The following is a 20,009-nucleotide window of genomic DNA, read 5'->3' as shown; positions in this document are numbered from 1 at the left end:
TAGGGAGGAAAAAACACAGTGGAGTTCCCTCTATTTTCCAAAAACCAGCACCAGGCTGAACCAGTCAAGGGGGTAATGCCATAACAAGGCCACACTCAGTGTGGGGTCCCCCTGCCATCACATTAACCAGCCCCAAAACTTGTCAGCCCAGGGCTTGAACTCCTTGTAAAGTGGGGACCCCAGAAAATAAAATGGGGTTCCCCCTCCCAAGTAACAACCGGCTATGCCCTCACCTCTGGTGGTGGTGGGTATGGGGTTCATGGCAATTAACTTTAAAATTGTTCTTTACAGGCAGCCTACAGGTCCCAGCAGGCCAGCCCTGACATGCTGACACTTGGAGAACCACAAGTGTCAGCATACCCAGACATGGAGGGGTGGAGGGGCGGAGCCCTTTCTGCTATTTTGTACGGCTGACGCCAGTACAGGACTTTCACGGTATCTTCACCTAAAGGGCAGTAGTCTTTAAGTTCTTTTACATAGCCTCTTCTATAATCAGGAGGGCTTCATCACTCCTTCTCCGCCATTAAACTGACACCTGCTGCCTCATGCTGGGTAATATTAGCCGGCACAAGGAGGCGGGTTGATGATGCGGCATCTTGTTTTTTACAACATTTTTGAAAAGGGAACCGCCACCATTGTGCAATCTGCCTGCTGCCGAACTCTGTATGAGGGTAAAGAACACCAGTCCCATCGCCATGCCCACCACCACCACCTGCCACCACGTGAAGCTGTGTCCTGCAGAAGCGGCTGATAGTGCTGGGAATACCCAGGAGCCAGCACCACCGCCACGCTTATGGTGTGCTGGGCTGTCGGGACCAGAGATCGGTCATGAGCTCCATCTCCGGTCTTAGCCTACACCAGAGGTTCTCAATCGTGTTCCTCAAGGCACCCCAACCATCCAGGTTTTTAGTTTATCCATGCTTGGCTACAGGCGACTTGATGAGCACCTTAATCAGTTTAATGTAACCATCTGTGCTGACCCATGAATATACGTAAAAACCTGGACTGTTGGGGTGCCTTGAGGACCGCATTTGAGAACCTCTGGCCTACACATTAAAATATTGGTCAGCATGTTTAAAAACCTGGAGACTTGACAGGTGACCAGGATCAGGGAAAGAGATTAATCGGCAGAGGGTACACACTTTGACAGATTTGTCGGTCGGGAGTCGGCTTTATCAAGGATTGGACAAGTGTGTATCCAACTTAAGATGGAGATTTATCAAAGCAGGACAAGAGATAAATTACCAACCAGTCAGCTCCTGTCATTTTCAAACAGCCTGTAACATGGAAGTTAGAAGCTGATTGGTTAGTACTTTATCTTTCTCCAAGCTTTGATAAATCTTCCCCTAAGTTCCTACACACACACACACACACACACACACACACACACACACACACACACACTCACTCACTCACTCACTCACTCACTCACTCACTCTTTCTCTCTCTCTCTCTTTCTCTCTCTCTCTCTCTCTCTCTCTCTCTCTCTCAATGTTTTCTGTCCGAATCCTGCAAGTAACATGCCGGTAGGTGTTTGGAGTGTGGGAGGAAACCAGAGCATCTGTAGGAAACTCATGCAAACATTGGAAGAACATATAAACCCCGCACAGACCAAGAATTGATCTCAGTTCTCTTAGGCCAGGGGCAGATTGGCCATAGAGCTCACCAGGAAGATTCCTGGCAGTCCGACGTGTCTTTGGGGCCTGTTTTGTGTGTTGTTGTGTGGCCCAACCCCCCACATGACAGGCAGCCCACTGCGTTGTCCCCATTCATTCTGTTATTCCATCTCTGCAGTACAGCACCTCTGCAATCCAGTGATTCTGCCATGGCTACATGGAATGTTATACCTCTTGTGCTGCCCATGTCGGTCCACTTCTACAAAATTTTACAGGGCCTCTTTTAGTTCCCAAATCTGCCCCTGATCTCAGACACAATTACAGCAAAAGACACAAGCAAGGCCACAGTTACGTACAATCAAACCCCATGAGGAGGGATGCGCCCCCCCCCCCCCCCATCCTTCCCCCTCATCAGACCGCACCCCCATTAGGGCTGCTTCCATAAATTTCCCAGGCTGGTTTTCCATCCCAAACCGCCCCTGTCTGAGGCAGAATTTGTACTAGTCAGGTCATTTTGAAAGGAAAAATAGGTTCTGCAACAGCTGGCAAAAAAGGGAACTACAAAACAAAATGCAGAGTCCTCTCCCTCATGCTCATTTAAATATATTGTGTCACAAAGTCTTGTCACTGTCCATAGAAGTAATATGAGGTGGATTGCTGGTCCTAGTACACAATAACAGAGAAAGGCCTTGATCCATCCAGTTCCTCCTATAAGAAGAAGCTACATTTTGCTCCCTAGCAGTTGGTCAGTTATTCCATACGCTGTCCTATATAAATGGGGGCGGTAGCACACACACTGGCACACGTTACATAATGGAATATGTGCCTAAGGCACCAGTTTCTGGTGTTATAAATGAAGTGGTTGTATACAAGTAAAGTGGATGTAATAGTCACTTGTACAAATCTTCATATACTGTATATGCAGATTATTAAATGTACAACTTTAATATGTGCCTTTGTGTGACTCCCATGCTATGGAATATTCCATTCAAGAAGTTTACCTATTTACTACGAACCTTAACATCATTTAAACACTGTTAATTGCAGTAAAAAAAATCTTACTTCATAGACAGCAGAAATTAAATATGAGGCATAATGCAAATAATTATATATTGAACAGTTCCAGTAACGTAAAAATGTTGTTGTTTTTTTGCTACTTGGACAGGCCGCCTGAAGGTGAACATGGCAAACATTTATTTAAAACAGAAAAATCACTCTAAAGCCATCAAATTTTATCGTATGGCTCTTGATCAAATCCCAGGTGCCCATAAGGAGATGAGGTGAGTTCTAATTTCCTTTCATTACAGATAAAATCGGTGTTGGGAGCCTCGTGGCTTCTGATCTAATGGAGTTATGTATCCCATGATGCTCAGTAATTACTCAGCTGGCTGTACACCATGCAGGATGTCATTCTACAACCTCTGGAATACAGGAACTCCTCCTATAGCGGCATCTATAAACAGATGTGCACAACCTCTGGCCTTGTTATATGCGCTCAGCATGAAGGATCAGCCCGCTGGTGCTAGACCAACAAATTCAGTACTGAAATAAGACCAATGTGAGCAGTGCTGCTTAGCAGTCGAGTTGATCGCTAGCTGCCGTTGTTCGCAGCGCAGCGATCAGGCAAAAAATCAGCTGTTCTGCGCATGCATATGGGCCGCAGTGCGCACGCGCGAAGTACTTTCACACAAAACTATGCAGTTTTACACATGGTTGAGCGACTCTTTTCAGTCGCACGGGTGATCGGTGAGTGATTGACAGGAAAGGGGGTTTCTGGGGGGTTACTGACCGTTTTCCGGGAGTGTGCTAAAAAACACAGGCGTGTCAGAAGATAACGGAGGCGTGCCTGGGGAAACGGGGGAGTGGCTGGCCGAACGCAGGGCGTGTTTGTGACGACAAACAGGAACTAAACAGACTGAAGTGATCGCAAGGTAGGAGTAGGACTGCAGCTAGTCAGAAACTGCATGAAAAATTTTTCGAGCAGTTCTGCTAACCTTTCGTTCGCACTTCTGCTAAGCTAAGAAACACTCCCAGAGGGTGGCGGCTTAGCGTTTGCACTGTGCTAAAAGCAGCTAGCGAGCGAGCAACTCGGAATGAGGGCCAGTATTCCCATTGTTCAAGGTTCCCAGCCAGCAGCTCTGATTACTCCAGAGCATAGGTGGGAGTCACTAGTCCCAGCAAGGGAGGGATGTAGGCGGTACAGGGGTGAAGGGAGAGCATGTCTGCCAGTTACTCCTGTCGCTAGCTGCTCCACCCGGTGTGACGTTGCACACCTTCCTAACTCTGCATACTCAGCCCTTTGTATGTAAGAAGGGGCTATATCACACATCTCATCTAATGCAGGGCTGAGCAATAAGTGGCACTCCAGCTGCTATGGGACTACATATCCCAACATGCCCTGCCACAGTTTTGCTGTCAGGGTATGCTAAAACTGTGGCAGGGCATGCTGGGATGTTTAGTTCAACAGCAGCTTGAGGGTCGCTTATTGCCCACCACTGCTCTACTGACCTGTCTACTGGACAAAACCTGTCACGCAGACAAACTGGTTATATCACGGATTTAACCAATTTGTATGAATAACAGTTGTGCATTTTCCAGTGTTTGGGAGCAAATGTTCGACTGTCATTTGCTCCGATTCATTACCAGATTTTCTCTGACGTCCTAGTGGATGCTGGGAACTCCGTAAGGACCATGGGGAATAGCGGCTCCGCAGGAGTCTGGGCACATCTAAAGAAAGCTTTAGGATCACCTGGTGTGCACTGGCTCCTCCCCCTATGACCCTCCTCCAAGCCCCAGTTAGATTTCTGTGCCCGACGAGAAGGGTTCACACTAGGGGCTCTCCTGAGCTCTTTGTGAAAGTTTTAGTTTAGGTTTATTATTTTCAGTGAGACCTGCTGGCAACAGGCTCACTGCATCGTGGGACTAAGGGGAGAAGAAACGGACTCACCTGCGTGCAGAGTGGATCGGGTTTCTTAGGCTACTGGACATTAGCTCCAGAGGGACGATCACAGGTTCAGCCTGGATGGGTCCCGGAGCCGCGCCGCCGGCCCCCTTACAGAGCCAGAAGAGCGAGGAGGTCCGGTGAAATCGGCGGCAGAAGACGATCCTGTCTTCAGATAAGGTAGCGCACAGCACCGCAGCTGTGCGCCATTGCTCTCAGCACACTTCACACTCCGGTCACTGAGGGTGCAGGGCGCTGGGGGGCAGCGCCCTGAGACGCAATAAATCGATAAAAACCTTATATGGCTAAAATAAATGCATCACATATAACTCCTGGGCTATATGGATGCATTTAACCCCTGCCAAAACATACAGAAAAACGGATGATAAGGACGCCGAGAAAGGGGCGGAGCCTATCTCCTCAGCACACTGGCGCCATTTTCCCTCACAGCTCAGTTGGAGGGAAGCTCCCTGGCTCTCCCCTGCAGTCACTACACTACAGAAAGGGGTTAAAAAAGAGAGGGGGGCACAAATTAGGCGCAGTATAAACAATACAGCAGCTATAAAGGGAAAAACACTTATATAAGGTTATCCCTATATATATATATAGCGCTCTGGTGTGTGCTGGCAAACTCTCCCTCTGTCTCCCCAAAGGGCTAGTGGGTCCTGTCCTCTATCAGAGCATTCCCTGTGTGTGTGCTGTGTGTCGGTACGTTTGTGTCGACATGTATGAGGAGAAAAATGATGTGGAGACGGAGTAGAGTGTCTGTAATAGTGTTATCACCCCCTAGGGGGTCGACACCTGAGTGGATGTACTGTTGAAATTGCGTGACAGTGTCAGCTTTGTATAAAAGACAGTGGTTGTCATGAGACAGCCGGCTACTCAGCTTGTGCATGTCCAGACGTCTCATACAGGGGCTCTAAAGCGCCCGTTACCTCAGATACAGACGCCGACACGGATACTGACTCCTGTGTCGACGGTGAAGAGACAACCGTGATTTCCAATAGGGCCACTCATTGCATGATTGATGCAATGGAAAATGTTTACACTTTTCTGATAATATGAATACCACCAAAAAAAGGGGTATTATGTTTGGTGAGGAAAAACTTCCTCTAGTTTTCCTAAATCTGAAAAATAAAATGAGGTGTGTGATGATGCGTGGGTTTCCCCCCGATAACAATTGATAATTCTAAAAAGTAATTGGCAGTATACCTTTTCCCGCCAGAGGTTAGGGTGCGTTGGGAAACACCCCCTACAGGGGATAAGGCGCTCACACGCTTGTAAGAACAAGGGCTCTACCCTCTCTTGAGATGGCCGCCCTTAAGGATCCTGCTGATAAAAAGCAGGAGGGTATCCTAAAATGTATTTACACACATTCTAGTGTTATACTGCGACCAGCAATCGCCTCAGCCTGGATGTGCAGTGCTGGGTTGGCGTGGTCGGATTCCCTGACTGGAAATATTGATATCCTAGATAAGGACAGTATATTATTGCCTATAGAGCAATTAAAAGATGCATTTCTATATATGCATGATGCACAGCGGAATATTTGCCGACTGGCATCAAGTATAAGTGCGTTGTATTCTACCAGTAAAGTGGTCAGGGATTCCAAACGGCATTTGGAAGTATTGCCTTAAAAAAAAGGGGATGTACCTTAGGTCGCCTCTCAAAATAAGACGCCGTATTATCAGGCGCAGTCCTGGTTGGCAAGCGGACAAAAGGGTTCCTCTTTTCTGCTCGTGACAGAGGGAGAGGAAAATGGCTGCAGAGATCAGCCAGTTCCCAGGAACAGAAACCCTTTTCCGCCTCTGCCAAGCCCTCAGTATGACGCTAGGGCTTTACAAGTTCAGGCACGGTGGGGGCCCGTTCTCAGTGAATTTCAGTGCGCAGTGGGCTCACTCGCAAGTAGACCCCGGGATCCTTCAGGTGTTATCTCAGGGGTACAAAATTGGAATTCGAGACGTATTCCCCTCGCCGTTTCCAAAAAGTCTGTTTTACCGACGTCTCCCGCTGACAGGGAGGCAGTTTTGGAAGCCATTCACAAGCTGTATTCCCAGCAGGTGATAATTAAGGTACCCCTCCTGCAACAGGGAACGGGGTATTATTCCACACTATTGTGGTACCGAAGCCAGACGGCTCGGTGAGACCGATTTTAAAATCTAAAATCTTTGAACACTTACATACAGAGGTTCAAATTCAAAATTGAGTCACTCAGAGCAGTGATTGCAAATGGAAGAAGGGGACTACATGATGTCTCGGGACATCAAGGATGCTTACCTTCATGTCAAAATTTACCCTTCTCACCAAGGGTATCTCAGGTTATGGTACAGAACTGTCACTATCAGTTCAGACGCTGCCGTAGGGAGGGTCCACGGCACCCCGGGTCTTTACTGAAGTAATGATCGAAATGATGATATTCCTTCAAAGGAAGGGAATTTTTAGTTATCCTTTACTTGGACGATTCCCTGATAAGGGTAAGATCCAGGGAACAGTTGGAGATCGGTGTAGCACTATCTCAGGTAGTGTTGCGGCAGCACGATTGGATTCTCAATATTCCAGATTCGCAGCTGGTTCCGACGACTTGTCTTCTGTTCCTAGGGATGATCCTGGACACAGTCCAGAAAGAAGGTGTTTCTCCCGGAGGAAAAAGCCAGGGAGTTATCCGAGCTAGTCAGGAACCTCCTAAAACCAAACCAAGTCTCAGTGCATCAATGCACAAGGGTTCTGGGTAAAAATGGTGGCTTCCTACGAAGCAATCCCATTCGGCAGATTCCACGCAAGACTTTCCAGTGGAACCTACTGGACAAATGGTCCGGGTCGCATCTTCAGATGCATCAGCGGATAACCCTGTCACCAGGGACAAGGGTATCCCTCCTGTGGTGGTTGCAGAGTGCTCATCTTCTAGAGGGACGCAGATTCTGCATTCAGGACTGGATCCTGGTGACCACGGATGCCAGCCTGCGAGGCTGGGGAGCAGTCACACAGGGAAGGAATATCCAGGGCTTATGGTCAAGCCTGGAGACATCACTTCACATAAATATCCTGAAGCTAAGGGCCATTTACAATGCTCTAAGCTTAGCAAGACCTCTGCTTCAAGGTCAGCCGGTGTTGTTCCAGTAGGACAACATTACGGCAGTCACCCACGTAAACAGACAGGGTGCCACAAGAAGCAGGAGGGCAATGGCAGAAGCTGCAAGGATTCTTCGCTGGGCGAAAAACCATGTGATAGCACTGTCAGCAGTTTTCATTCCGGGAGTGGACAACTGGGAAGCAGATTTCCTCAGCACGACCTCCACCCGGGAGAGTAGGGACTTCACCCAGAAGTCTTCCACATGATTATAAACCGTTGGGAAAAACTCGACAGGTATTGCGCCAGGTCAAGGGACCCTCAGACAATAGCTGTAGATGCTCTGGTAACACCGTGGGTGTACCAATCAGTGTATGGGTTCCCTCCTCTGCCTCTCATACCCAAGGTACTGAGATTGATAAGATGGAGAGGAGTAAGCACTATATTAGTGGCTCCGGATTGGCCAAGAAGGACTTGGTAACCGGAACTTCAAGAGATGCTCACGGAGGATCCGTGGCCTCTACCTCTAAGAAGGGACCTGCTTCAGCGGGGACCTTGTCTGTTCCAAGACTTGCCGCGGCTGCGATGACGGCATGGCGGTTGAACGCCGGATCCTGAAGAAAAAAGGCATTCCGGATGAAGTCATCCCTATCCTGATCAAGGCCGGGAAGGATGTAACCGAAAAACATTATCACCGCATTTGGCGAAAATATGTTGCGTGGTGCGAGGCCAGTAAGGCTCGACGGAGGAAATTCAACTGGGTCGATTCCTACATTTCCTGCAAACAGGAGTATCTATGGGCCTGAAATTGGGGTCCATTAAGGTTCAAATTTCGGCTCTGTCGATTTTCTTCCAAAAAAGAACTAGCTTCAGTCCCTGAAGTTCAGACGTTTGTTAAAGGGGTACTGCATATACAGACTCCTTTTGTGCCTTCAGTGGCACTTTGGGATCTCAAGGTGGTTTTTGGGTTCCAAAAGTCACATTGGTTTGACCCACTTAAATCTGTGGAGTTAAAATATCTCACAGAAAAAGTGGTCATGCTGTTGGCTATGGCCTGGGCCAGGCGCGTGTCAGAATTGGTGGCTTTATCCTGTAAAAGCCCTTATCTGAGTTTCCATTCGGACAGGGCGGAATTGAGGACTCGTCCTCAGTTTCTCCCTAAGGTGGTTTCAGCGTTCACCTGAACCAAACCTATTGTGGTGCCTGCGGCTACTAGGGACTTGGGGGACTCCAAGTTGCTAGACGTTGTCAGGACCCGGAAAATATATGTTTCCAGGACGGCTGGAGTCAGGAAATCTGACTTGCTGTTTATCCTGTATGCACCCAACTAGCTGGGTGCTCCTGCTTCTAAGCAGACTATTGCTCGTTGGATTTGTAGTACAATTCAGCTTGCAGATTCTGTGGCAGGCCTGCCACAGCCAAAAATCTGTAAATGCCCACTCCACAAGGAAGGTGGGCTCATCTTGGGCAGCTGCCAAGGGGTCTCGGCTTTACAACTTTGCCGAGCAGTTACTTGGTCAGGAGCAAATACGTTTGTAAAATTCTACAAATTTGATACCCTGGCTGAGGAGGACCGGGAGTTCTCTCATTGGGTGCTGCAGAGTCATCCGCACTCTCCCGCCCGTTTTGGGAGCTTTGGTATAATCCCCATGGTCCTTACGGAGTTCCCAGCATCCACTAGGACGTCAGAGAAAATAAGAATTTACTTACCGATAATTCTATTTCTCGTAGTCCGTAGTGGATGCTGGGCGCCCATCCCAAGTGCGGATTGTCTGCAATACTGGTACATAATTATTGTTACCAAAAAATTCGGGTTATTGCTGTAGTGAGCCATCTTTTCTAGAGGCTCCTCTATTATCATGCTGTTAACTGGGTTCAGATCACAAGTTGTACAGTGTGATTGGTGTGGCTGGTATGAGTCTTAGCCGGGATTCAAAATCCTTCCTTATTGTGTACGCTCGTCCGGGCACAGTATCCTAACTGAGGCTTGGAGGAGGGTCATAGGGGGAGGAGCCAGTGCACACCAGGTGATCCTAAAGCTTTCTTTAGATGTGCCCAGACTCCTGCGGAGCCGCTATTCCCCATGGTCCTTACGGAGTTCCCAGCATCCACTACGGACTACGAGAAATAGAATTATCGGTAAGTAAATTCTTATTTTCTTTCCAACCTGCCAGATCTGGCAGATTATCTGCCAGATAATTATATAGTGTATGTCCAGCATAACCCTAACCCTCTTCCTAGTGCTTAACCCAAACCCCAAACCCCTATACTTACCTCCGGGATGAGTCAGGATTCTGGCCGTCGGAATCCTGCTGTTTGTATTTTGACTGCATTCTCTCAAGATAGCACATAGCTGTAGCCTTGGACCAGTACAGAAATGAGCGTTTACACTGATAGGACCATTATGATAGCTGTACATGTCACTAATGTACAGTATATAAGAGAGATGTACTTTGGTTAAGATGGTTTTTTTGCAAGCTGCAGAAACAGCCATTACAACACCTCGTTCCTTGTTGTAGGTGAGCTTAAAGATACTGTGTTTTAAAAAATGAAAGAACTCCATACAATGTAAATGAGCTGTTTTCTTACACTGTTATGTTTCCAATGGATTCCACCTGCTCTTATATATTGGCTGATCAACTTTCCATGGGTGTATGGGATCCTGATAGTCAGGATACCGGCGGGCAGAAACAGACAGCGGCATCCAGACACATTTTAGTAACTTTGCTAACCCTTCTCCTTACCCTCCCCCTAACCCTCCCACCCCACAGCCTAACCCCAACCTCTCCATCCTGCAGCCTAACCCTCCCTCTAGTGCGTAACCTGAACCTACCATCCTGCAGCCTAACCCTAACCCTCCCTCTAGTGCCTAACCCTAACTTCTTCCTCCTGCAGGCTAAACCTAACCCTCCCTCTAGTGCCTCACCTGAACCTCCCACCCTGCAGCCTAACCCTAACCTCTTCCTCTTCCAGCCTAACCTGAACCTCCCACCCTGCAGCCTAACCCTAACCTCTCCCTCCTGCAGCCTAACCCTCCCTCTAGTATGTAACCTGAACCTCCCACCCTGCAGCCTAACCCTAACCTCTTCCTCTTCCAGCCTAACCTGAACCTCCCACCCTGCAGCCTAACCCTAACTTCTCCCTCCTGCAGCCTAACCCTAACCATCCCTGTAGTGCCTAACCTGAACATCCCACCCTGCAGCCTAACCCTAACCTCTCCCTCCTGCAGCCTAACCCTCCCTCTAGTGCCTCACCTGAACCTCCCACCCTGCAGCCTAACCGTAACCTCTCCCTCCTGCAGCCTAACCCTCCCTCTAGTGCCTCACCTGAACCTCCCACCCTGGAGCCTAACCCTAACCATTCCCTTCTGCAGCCTAACCCTCCCTCTAGTGTGTAACCTGAACCTCCCACCCTGCAGCCTAACCCTAACTTCTCCCTCCTGCAGCATAACCCTCCCTCTAGTGCCTAACCTGAACATCCCACCCTGCAGCCTAACCCTAACCTCTCCCTCCTGCAGCCTAACCCTCCCTCTAGTGCCTCACCTGAACCTCCCACCCTGCAGCCTAACCCTAACCTCTCCCTCCTGCAGCCTAACCCTCCCTCTAGTGCCTCACCTGAACTTCCCACCCTGCAACCTAACCCTCCCTCTAGTATGTAACCTGAACCTCCCACCCAGCAGCCTAACCTTAACCTCTCCCTCCTGCAGCCTAACCCTCCCTCTAGTGCCTATCCTGGACCTCCCACCCTGCAGCCTAACCCTAACCTCTCCCTGCTGCAGCCTAACCCTCCCTCTAGTATGTAACCTAAACTTCCCACCCTGCAGCCTAACCCTAACTTGTCCCTCCTGCAGGCTAACCCTCCCTCTAGTGCCTAACCTGAACCACCCACTCTGCAGCCTAACCCTAAATTCTCCCTCCTGCACCCTAACCCTCCCGGGCATGCTTACGTACAGACTGCTGACTGTCAGGATTCCGGTTCCAGTCTTCTGACCACCGACATCTTGACTGTTTAATGCCAACTACATCCCCTGACCATGTAGTGTCATATGTAAAGGCATCCCATGTAATATGTCTATCATACTCTTTTATTTAGGATCAAGATCATGCAGAACATTGGGGTGACATTTGTCAGGACCGGCCAGTATGCGGATGCTATCAACTCATTTGAGCACATCATGAGCGAGTCTCCGAATCTCAGTGCCGGCTTAAATTTAATCCTTTGTTACTTTGCCATTGGGGACAGAGATAAAATGAAAAAAGCATTCCAAAAACTGATTGCAGTACCGCTAGGAATTGACGATGAAGACAAGTATGTTTCCCACAGTGTAAGTGCTTTCCGTCATCTTGCAGCATCAGCAGCAGGAATTTTTCCTGTTATTTCCTGAGTAGGGTTCTTATGTTCGAGGAAACACCAAATGAGCGATATGTCATCTGATCCGGCGGATTGGACCAACATATCGCTCAATTTAGCGCATATCGGGCAGGGTGTATGCATGATATTTGGGTGACCGCGGTTGCTAGTGATGCCAAGTTTGATGTGCTGCAAACCTGACGATATTGCTAGTGACACCATGTAGGCTAATGAAGGATGGAACAGTGATTGTTCCGTCCTTCATTAACATCACTCAATGTGCACCCAGGTTCGGATATGTCAGCCCGTCAGGCAAACCTATCGGCTGGGTACACAACGCCCCAGTGGGTACCCAGCATAAGATGCCACAACTGTCTTATTTTTGTTATTCCTATTTATGTTTTAGGACGATCCTCACACAAACTTAGTGATGGAAGCTATTAAAAATGACAGTCTTCATCAAATGGAACGCGAAAGGTATCTAAACATGTTTCATTATGTGTGTATATATACTGATATATATACGCACGCACGCACGCACATATATATATATATATATATATATATATATATATATATATACACAGATATATATATTTATACACTGTATGTGTATATATATATATATATATATATATATATATATATATATATATATATATACTTCCAGTGAATAAGCTGCTGAGTGTATCGCTACAGTTTTGTAACTCACAATTATATTCTCCTCCCCTGTATTAGAAAAGCAGTGGCTGAAAAATACATTATGACGGCAGCAAAGCTGATTGCACCAGTTATCGAAACCTCTTTTGATGTCGGCTACGACTGGTAAAAATATTTGTTTGTGGAGTTAACAGGATGTGTGTGTGTGTGTGTGTGTGTGTGTGTGTGTGTATGTGTGTATCAGAATCAGCTTTATTGGCCAGGTGTACTCGCGTACACTAGGAATTCTTTGTGGTACAATGCATCGCCAAGCAGCAACAAGAAGGGGGAATACATGGCATAAGAAGGGGGTAAAAACATAGCATACATTACAAATATTACACATATGAGCTCATACTGCACATTGCAACTGTACAATAGACTCGACATATTATACATGTAAGACTAAAAACGAAGGCTGTTTGGCAGAGCAGCACCGAGGCAGCCATCCGCGGCGCCAACTAGAACTCAAACAATGCACATAGTACAGAAGATTTAAGTATTACACATCAAAAGATAAACCACACAGACAAAAAAAAGACACAGAAAGAATAATGCATGATTGGTGTATTCCACCCTCACAGGGTACCAGGTGCGGCAGCCATCTTCGGCGCACTGCGTAGGATTACCCTGGGTGGAGTAGTCCATCCTTTGCGGGGTAGGCCTGTAAGGTACTACTGATGTTCTCTGCCAGAAGGTTAGTGGGCATACTCCTGGTGATTTCATTTCAGAGGTTTGATGAGTCCACATAATGTCCTGGATTTCTTTCTTGATGTTGTTCAATGTTTGTTCAACTGGTTTTTTTTTAACTGTTAATTTTCAAAACGCTTTGAGTATTGGAACGCACAGCTGTGCATGGCTGAAGCTACAGATATACTATGGTAAATTGACACAACTACAGCTGAGGCAAATGTCCCACTAATCAAAGGAGCTAAATTACCCAGTGTTTGACTAAGCAAACACCAGCCCAGTCTGCCTTTATTAAATATGCAGCACTGACCAAACTTTGAAACACATGTATTTTAAATTACAAACAAAACCAGAAATCACAAAACTATCTAACAAGAGATTTGAACATACATTTAGAATAGAGATGTTTTGCTGAGGTTCAGATTGCAATAGCAGATTACAGGGTGAGATTTGAACATACATTTAGAATAGAGATGCTTTGTTGAGGTTCAGATTGCAATAGTCGATTACAGAGTGAGATTTGAACATACATTTAGAATAGAGATGTTTTGCTGAGGTTCAGATTGCAATAGCAGATTACAGGGTGAGATTTGAACATACCTGAGGATGAGAAGAAAAGGAAGATGGTTAAGTCCAGGCCAATGCAGGAACTGTTTTTTTAACTGTTAATTTTCAAAACGCTTAGAGATGGGAACGCTTTGAGTATTGGAACGCACAGCTGACACGCACAGCTGTGTATGGCTGAAGCTACAGATATACTATACTATGTGTGTGTGTATGTAGAAATGGTGAAGGAAATGAGTGATCCCCGCACAAGATAATTAAATAATACTGCTTAATAGTAGTAATAGGCAATGTATGTTCTGTGTAGCTTCATGCTTGTCACTTTGCTTATTACAGGCTTATACTGTTGGTGTGTCTTGTCTTTATTTCTACCATTATCCGTGATGTAGGTATCTGTAATTCTCTAATAACAGTAAATGGCTTTTGCTGATGCACAAGTCTAGAACGGGGTTTTGTTTGGTCTTGTAGGTGTGTGGAAGTTGTCAAGACATCGCCGTATGTGGAATTGGCAAATGATTTGGAGATCAACAAAGCCATTACCTACCTGAGGCAGAAGAACTTTACACAGGTACACGCTGCTTGCTGCTACCACCTCCTCCTATATACTGTATGTATAACTAGAAACATCTTCAGGGATTAAGCGGTGCATACTCTGATCTATATCTCCAGGGTCCCTATTCCTTACAAACCATTCAGACATTTATGTAAATCTCCAGTGTTTAATGATGTACCCATGTGCAGATCAGGTCCTGCAACTTTGGTCACATGGCCTCAAGAGCCGTAGCGTGATTGACATTCTGCTGACGTCTGAGGACGGTGACTGGGCCTACCAGATTATGGAGGTGTATCTGCCCTGATTTTTAGGCATGCCAAAACCAGTGGCTGCATCCTTCACTGACCCCAGCGGTGTGATTTTACTGTTACCCCGATGATCACGCAGAGTTATTCCGAGGCTGCATAATTGGATCACAGAAGCTGGCAGTGGGCATTCTGTTGCTTAATTCGCCTCCTGCTGCTTTCACATATTTTAGCACAGCCGCTGCACACAAAGACACAGTGGCCGGGTCACTAACAAATCTCCGGGTACCCGTTATCCATGGTTCAGGGTTTAATAATGCATTTCCTTTTATTACTTTACTCTTAACAATTGTGTTATAAACATGTAACGAATAGGAAATTGTCTGCTTATACATAACATAGCATTAATCATGTTTTATTTTTTTATCAGTTGATGGGACAGAACAGGGGAATGTAGCCTGTGGCACTCCAGCTGCCGTGGAACTAAACATCCCAGCATGTTCTGCCTCACTTGTAGCATGGTCTAACAGCAAAACTGTGGCAGGGCATGATGGGATGTGTGGTTCCACAGTAGCTCGAGTGCCACACGTTGCTTACCCCTGGTACAGAAAATTCCTATAAAGAGAGATCGTGAGGACCCAGCCGAAATTACTTGTACATATCATCCCACACTTTGGGTCCTGAGCCACAGGTTACATTCATATAATCCCAGTATCCAACTTGGCAAAACAAAAAATTGACTATAGCATACATTATGAAGAACAGGAGACGGATAGTTTAGGTGTATTATTATGTACACTATTACATACAAGATGCTTACCATAAAACATACAATAAAAATTAGCTTGAACATTGCTGTAAAATAAAATCCCAGGGTTCTATTTGTATGTACAGTATGTCCCAGTATTTCTAGAGTGTATATAATGTGACTGTGGTATTTTATACCTATATTCTCTCCTATAACAACGCTGTTTCTTTTGTCTTTGTACGATTTGCTTTACCCTGTAAGTATGAAGTGGTACGTACTGTACTTTCCCATCCGTAGCTTATAGCTTAGCAGTAGAGGGGAGCAGGCCACCTTCTGCTTTGGTTTTACAGGACCAGGCTGGTGTTTTGCTTTTTGGATTTCACCTAAAAATGTACATTTTATGGAAAATGCTATAAATAGAGCAAAATATTTTTAAGATGAATGATGTTCCCTTCAGTGATACAGTATGCATTTATCCTAGATTACTGCTACATGTCTTATCGCTCAAGAATGTCTACTTGTGTCACTTCTTAAAACGGCCCCATAAAATTCAGAAACACAAAAAAGTGCAGCTTCCTTCATTACACCACCAAGCCGATTGTTTTGGAATTTCTTGGGGGAAAAATGGGTAGCGCAACAATTGTAAAGTGTATTCAAGTTTTATAAAACATAAAACATCTGTCACATATATCAAACGTTAAAATCAATCAGCATGGAACAAGCTTGCAATAGCCACCAGTTTCCGAGAACTGGTTTGGAACTTGCTTCCAGGTAAGGTACACTGACTGTAGCCGTCAATCCATGGACCACCCGGGCACACTCCTGCTGGTCAGAACACTTCTCCAGTTGTGCTTGTTGTTTAATTAGCAGACAGGGAATTATTCTGTGGCTGTATGTATGTCAAACAGCATTCCCAGGACCCACAAATGTCACTGCATTACCGTATATGTACCACCCAAACGTGTAGGTACTGTGTGGCGCGTGCAAAAACAATTGGTGTGGCCAATGAAAATGGGAGCGTGATACACATATGGGGGGAGAGGGGCAGATACACATATGACCCGAATAGTACCAGATACCCCCCACCGTGCCAGATATGCCCCCATAGTGCTAGATGCACAAATGCCCCACGGTGCCAGATGCACAAATGTCCCACGGTGCCAGATGCACATTGCCCCAGAGTGCCAAATACACATTGCCGCAGAGTGCCAGATACACATTGCCCCACGGTGCCAGATACACATTGCCCCACGGTGCCAGATGCACAAATGCCCCACGGTGCCAGATGCACAAATGCCCCACGGTGCCAGATGCACAAATGCCCCACGGTGCCAGATGCACAAATGCCCCACGGTGCCAGATGCACAAATGCCCCACGGTGCCAGATGCACAAATGCCCCACGGTGCCAGATGCACAAATGCCCCAGGGTGCCAGATGCACAAATGCCCCAGGGTGCCAGATGCACAAATGCCCCAGGGTGCCAGATGCACAAATGCCCCAGAGTGCCAGATGCACATTACCCCAGAGTGCCAGATGCACAAATGCCCCACGGTTCCAGATGCACAAATGCCCCACGGTTCCAGATGCACAAATGCCCCACGGTTCCAGATGCACAAATGCCCCACGGTGCCAGATGCACAAATGCCCCACGGTGCCAGATGCACAAATGCCCCACGATGCCAGACCGGCTGGAAATTTCTTACTGGTACGCCATACCGCCCCGTATCACCATACTTGCAGCACTGGTTACTTGTGAACTTCGTCCACAAGTTACATTGTTTCTGTCTATGTATAATCTGTTCCTATTTTTTCTATTCCTTAAACTGGGCATACATTGTCAGATAAAATGCCTGTCAGACTGACATACACTTTGAGTTCTGTTACAGTGCATGTCACTTGGGAGGAGTCATTTTCCTGTTCCTTCTCATGTAAGATCTCTCTCAGCATGTCACGTGATATCTATGCTCCGCCCCTGGAGAGTAGACATTTCCCTGTTCCTTCCCATGTAAAGGAACAGGGGAATGTCTGTCGGTCGGCTGTGGTAGGGCATACACTGCCCATTGCGGCTGACATGACACTTTGAAAATATTGAATCGGACACGCATGCTGGACGATCTGGCATGCCTGACCGATCGATATTTGCGGGTCGGTCAGCCACATAAGCGCTGCAATTATCTGGACTAGAAAATATTCAGCGCTGCTTTTTACTACTCCTCTTTTTAAAAAAATGTAACATGAGTTTATATATAATAAAACGGAGGCCCCCCCCCCCCCCCCCCTCCCCTCTCTGTGTGGAGCTGTAATTCGTTTTGCAATGTCTTGTGTGCGTAAGCTCCTGTAGTCATGTGACCAATCAGAACCAGGATGTTTCTCATAAGTTCAGTAACAATGACGGAGATGTATGAATTTTTCTAAAGAGTGAAGTTATCCATAGCAACTAATCAGCATCTACCGATCGATCATTGTAAGAATGTGCTTGATAAATGGTAGCTAGAAGCTGTTGTTATGGGCAACGTCTCCTCTTTAGAATGTTTGATACATTTCCCCCAGTGTTTGTCAGTACATGGAATGGTCACAATCTTATTTATAGTGATATACATAACTCCCTTATAGCAGGCTAAGTTCATGCAATCATGGCAAAATGTGCATTTTAAAGGGGATGTAGTTATATGACCGCTGCCGGGATACCGGTAGATGTATGCTGACGGCCGGTCTCGCATACCACACCCTTTTAAAGACATTATACAGCTGCCACGCACATATAATTAAACAGAGTCAATGTCAATTGTCTATTTTGACATCTTAAATTTAGTTGTAGCTCTTCACAGGAGACTGTAACATTTATTTATCAAACTGGATATTACAGTATTTTGTGGGTGTCCCACTGTAACGTTTATTATTGGGTGATCGTAAGCATTAAATCTGCCAAAACCTCAATTTCAGATTTGGTAATACAGTATAACCCAGCAACCTGCAGTTAGAGTCTGAGCTTTATTAAGCTCAGGGGCCCCATTTAGCAACGAGTGATAGAACTCGCTGCATGTGATAAATAGTGCTTCAGCCAATCAGCCACTGACTCACTTTTCAAACATGTGCCAGCAGTGGAACACATGACAGATGTGAGCTGATTGGCTGGAGCACCATTTATCCTACATAACAAGTTTTATCATTCACAACAGAGTTTTATCACTCGTTTATAAATGCCCCTTCGTGTAATCTAGAGACCGGTTGCAGTCATAACACCTACTGCATCTATTATAAGTAGCAGTAATACATGCGATTTAGTAATGTTTATATTACAAGAGTTGTGAGACCATTTCTGTCTTTTAGGCTGTAGAAACCTTACAAATGTTTGAGAAAAAAGACAGTAGAGTAAAGAGTGCTGCAGCGACCAATCTTTCCTTCCTCTTCTTCCTGGTAAGTGTAGCTGTGTGTAATGCGGGCTGTTTATATACTCTGTGTATATACCTGTTCTGTGCCCATTGTACCTGGACTTAGCGGTAAGTGCACCAGATTGCAGATCATTTTGTGACTGAGCAGCCTCCTCTTAGGGAGGATGGATTTTGGGGCAGATATAGGCAAGCAGACACTGCTGCAAAGAGACTATGGGGTATATTCAATAAGTGTTGGAAGCTGCCGTCTTGTCGGAAGGGGTTCCGATCTATTCATTACGGCCCCGTTTTTTCTGACAAGTCGGGAAACAGCAGCGGGGGAGAGCAGGAAGCCGGGCAAGACACCGGGAGCGGCCAAATCCGACAGTCTTAAATTGTGGGGATTAGCAGTTACTATGCCCTGATCAGAGTAACACTAATAGTCTCCATCTTCAGCTATGAGCTGCACTGCTGAGCATCCAGCCAACCACCGATAGCCCATCCCCCTCACTGCACTAAGTGACTGCTATGTGCAGACATTTGGGTTCTGGGGGGGACTGCAAGCTTTTGGTCAGGGGCGTAACTAGAACTTTGTGGGCCCCATAAGAGAATCTTGGAAGGGACCCCCAGCCTTTGGCACTACAATGCCCCTTAGAGGCAGTAGAGAGAGGGGAGTGAAAGAGAGAGAGGAGCGAGTTACGGAGAGAGAGAGGGTTTTCATGGAAGAATGAGGGAATGAGATAAAAAGAGAGACCGTGTCAGAGAGAGAGAGAGAGTAGGGAAAGAGGGAGAAGGAGCGAGCAGGAGAGACACTATTTGACTACAGCAGAAGACGGTGGTGGAGGCATAGATGGACGGATGGGGGCATAGACAGACGTTGGCGGCATTGACTGACAGATGGACAGACAGAGCACAATATGAACGGGAGGCATGGGGGGCATGGACGAACGGGAGGGGTCATAGACAAACAGACGAACAGACAGAGCACCATATGGTGGTATGGACGGACGGGAGGGGGCATAGATGGACAGAGGAACAGACAAAGCACCATATGGGGGTATAGACGGATTTACAGGAGGAGCATACACAAACTGACAGATAAAGCACCATATGGGGCAGACATTGCCGGACCCTCTAACTATACAATGTACAGGGGATGCAACT

General features: G+C 46.6%; 1 protein-coding gene across 1 annotated transcript in view; it reads left to right on the top strand.

Annotated features, from left to right (window-relative positions):
- Positions 1-20,009, top strand: part of IFT88 (intraflagellar transport 88) — a 201,417-nt gene that overhangs the window by 107,954 nt on the left and 73,454 nt on the right. The window contains exons 11-16 of the mRNA XM_063951641.1: positions 2,782-2,896; positions 11,717-11,948; positions 12,381-12,451; positions 12,713-12,799; positions 14,396-14,495; positions 18,805-18,891. Coding sequence (XP_063807711.1) covers positions 2,782-2,896; positions 11,717-11,948; positions 12,381-12,451; positions 12,713-12,799; positions 14,396-14,495; positions 18,805-18,891 — 692 coding nt within the window. The remainder of the gene's footprint in view (positions 1-2,781; positions 2,897-11,716; positions 11,949-12,380; positions 12,452-12,712; positions 12,800-14,395; positions 14,496-18,804; positions 18,892-20,009) is intronic.

Source organism: Pseudophryne corroboree, chromosome 2 (assembly GCF_028390025.1).
Source record: "Pseudophryne corroboree isolate aPseCor3 chromosome 2, aPseCor3.hap2, whole genome shotgun sequence".
NCBI classification, from domain to species: Eukaryota; Metazoa; Chordata; class Amphibia; order Anura; family Myobatrachidae; genus Pseudophryne; species Pseudophryne corroboree.
Note: the sequence above shows the minus strand (reverse complement) of the source record. Positions and strands in the feature narration are given on the sequence as shown.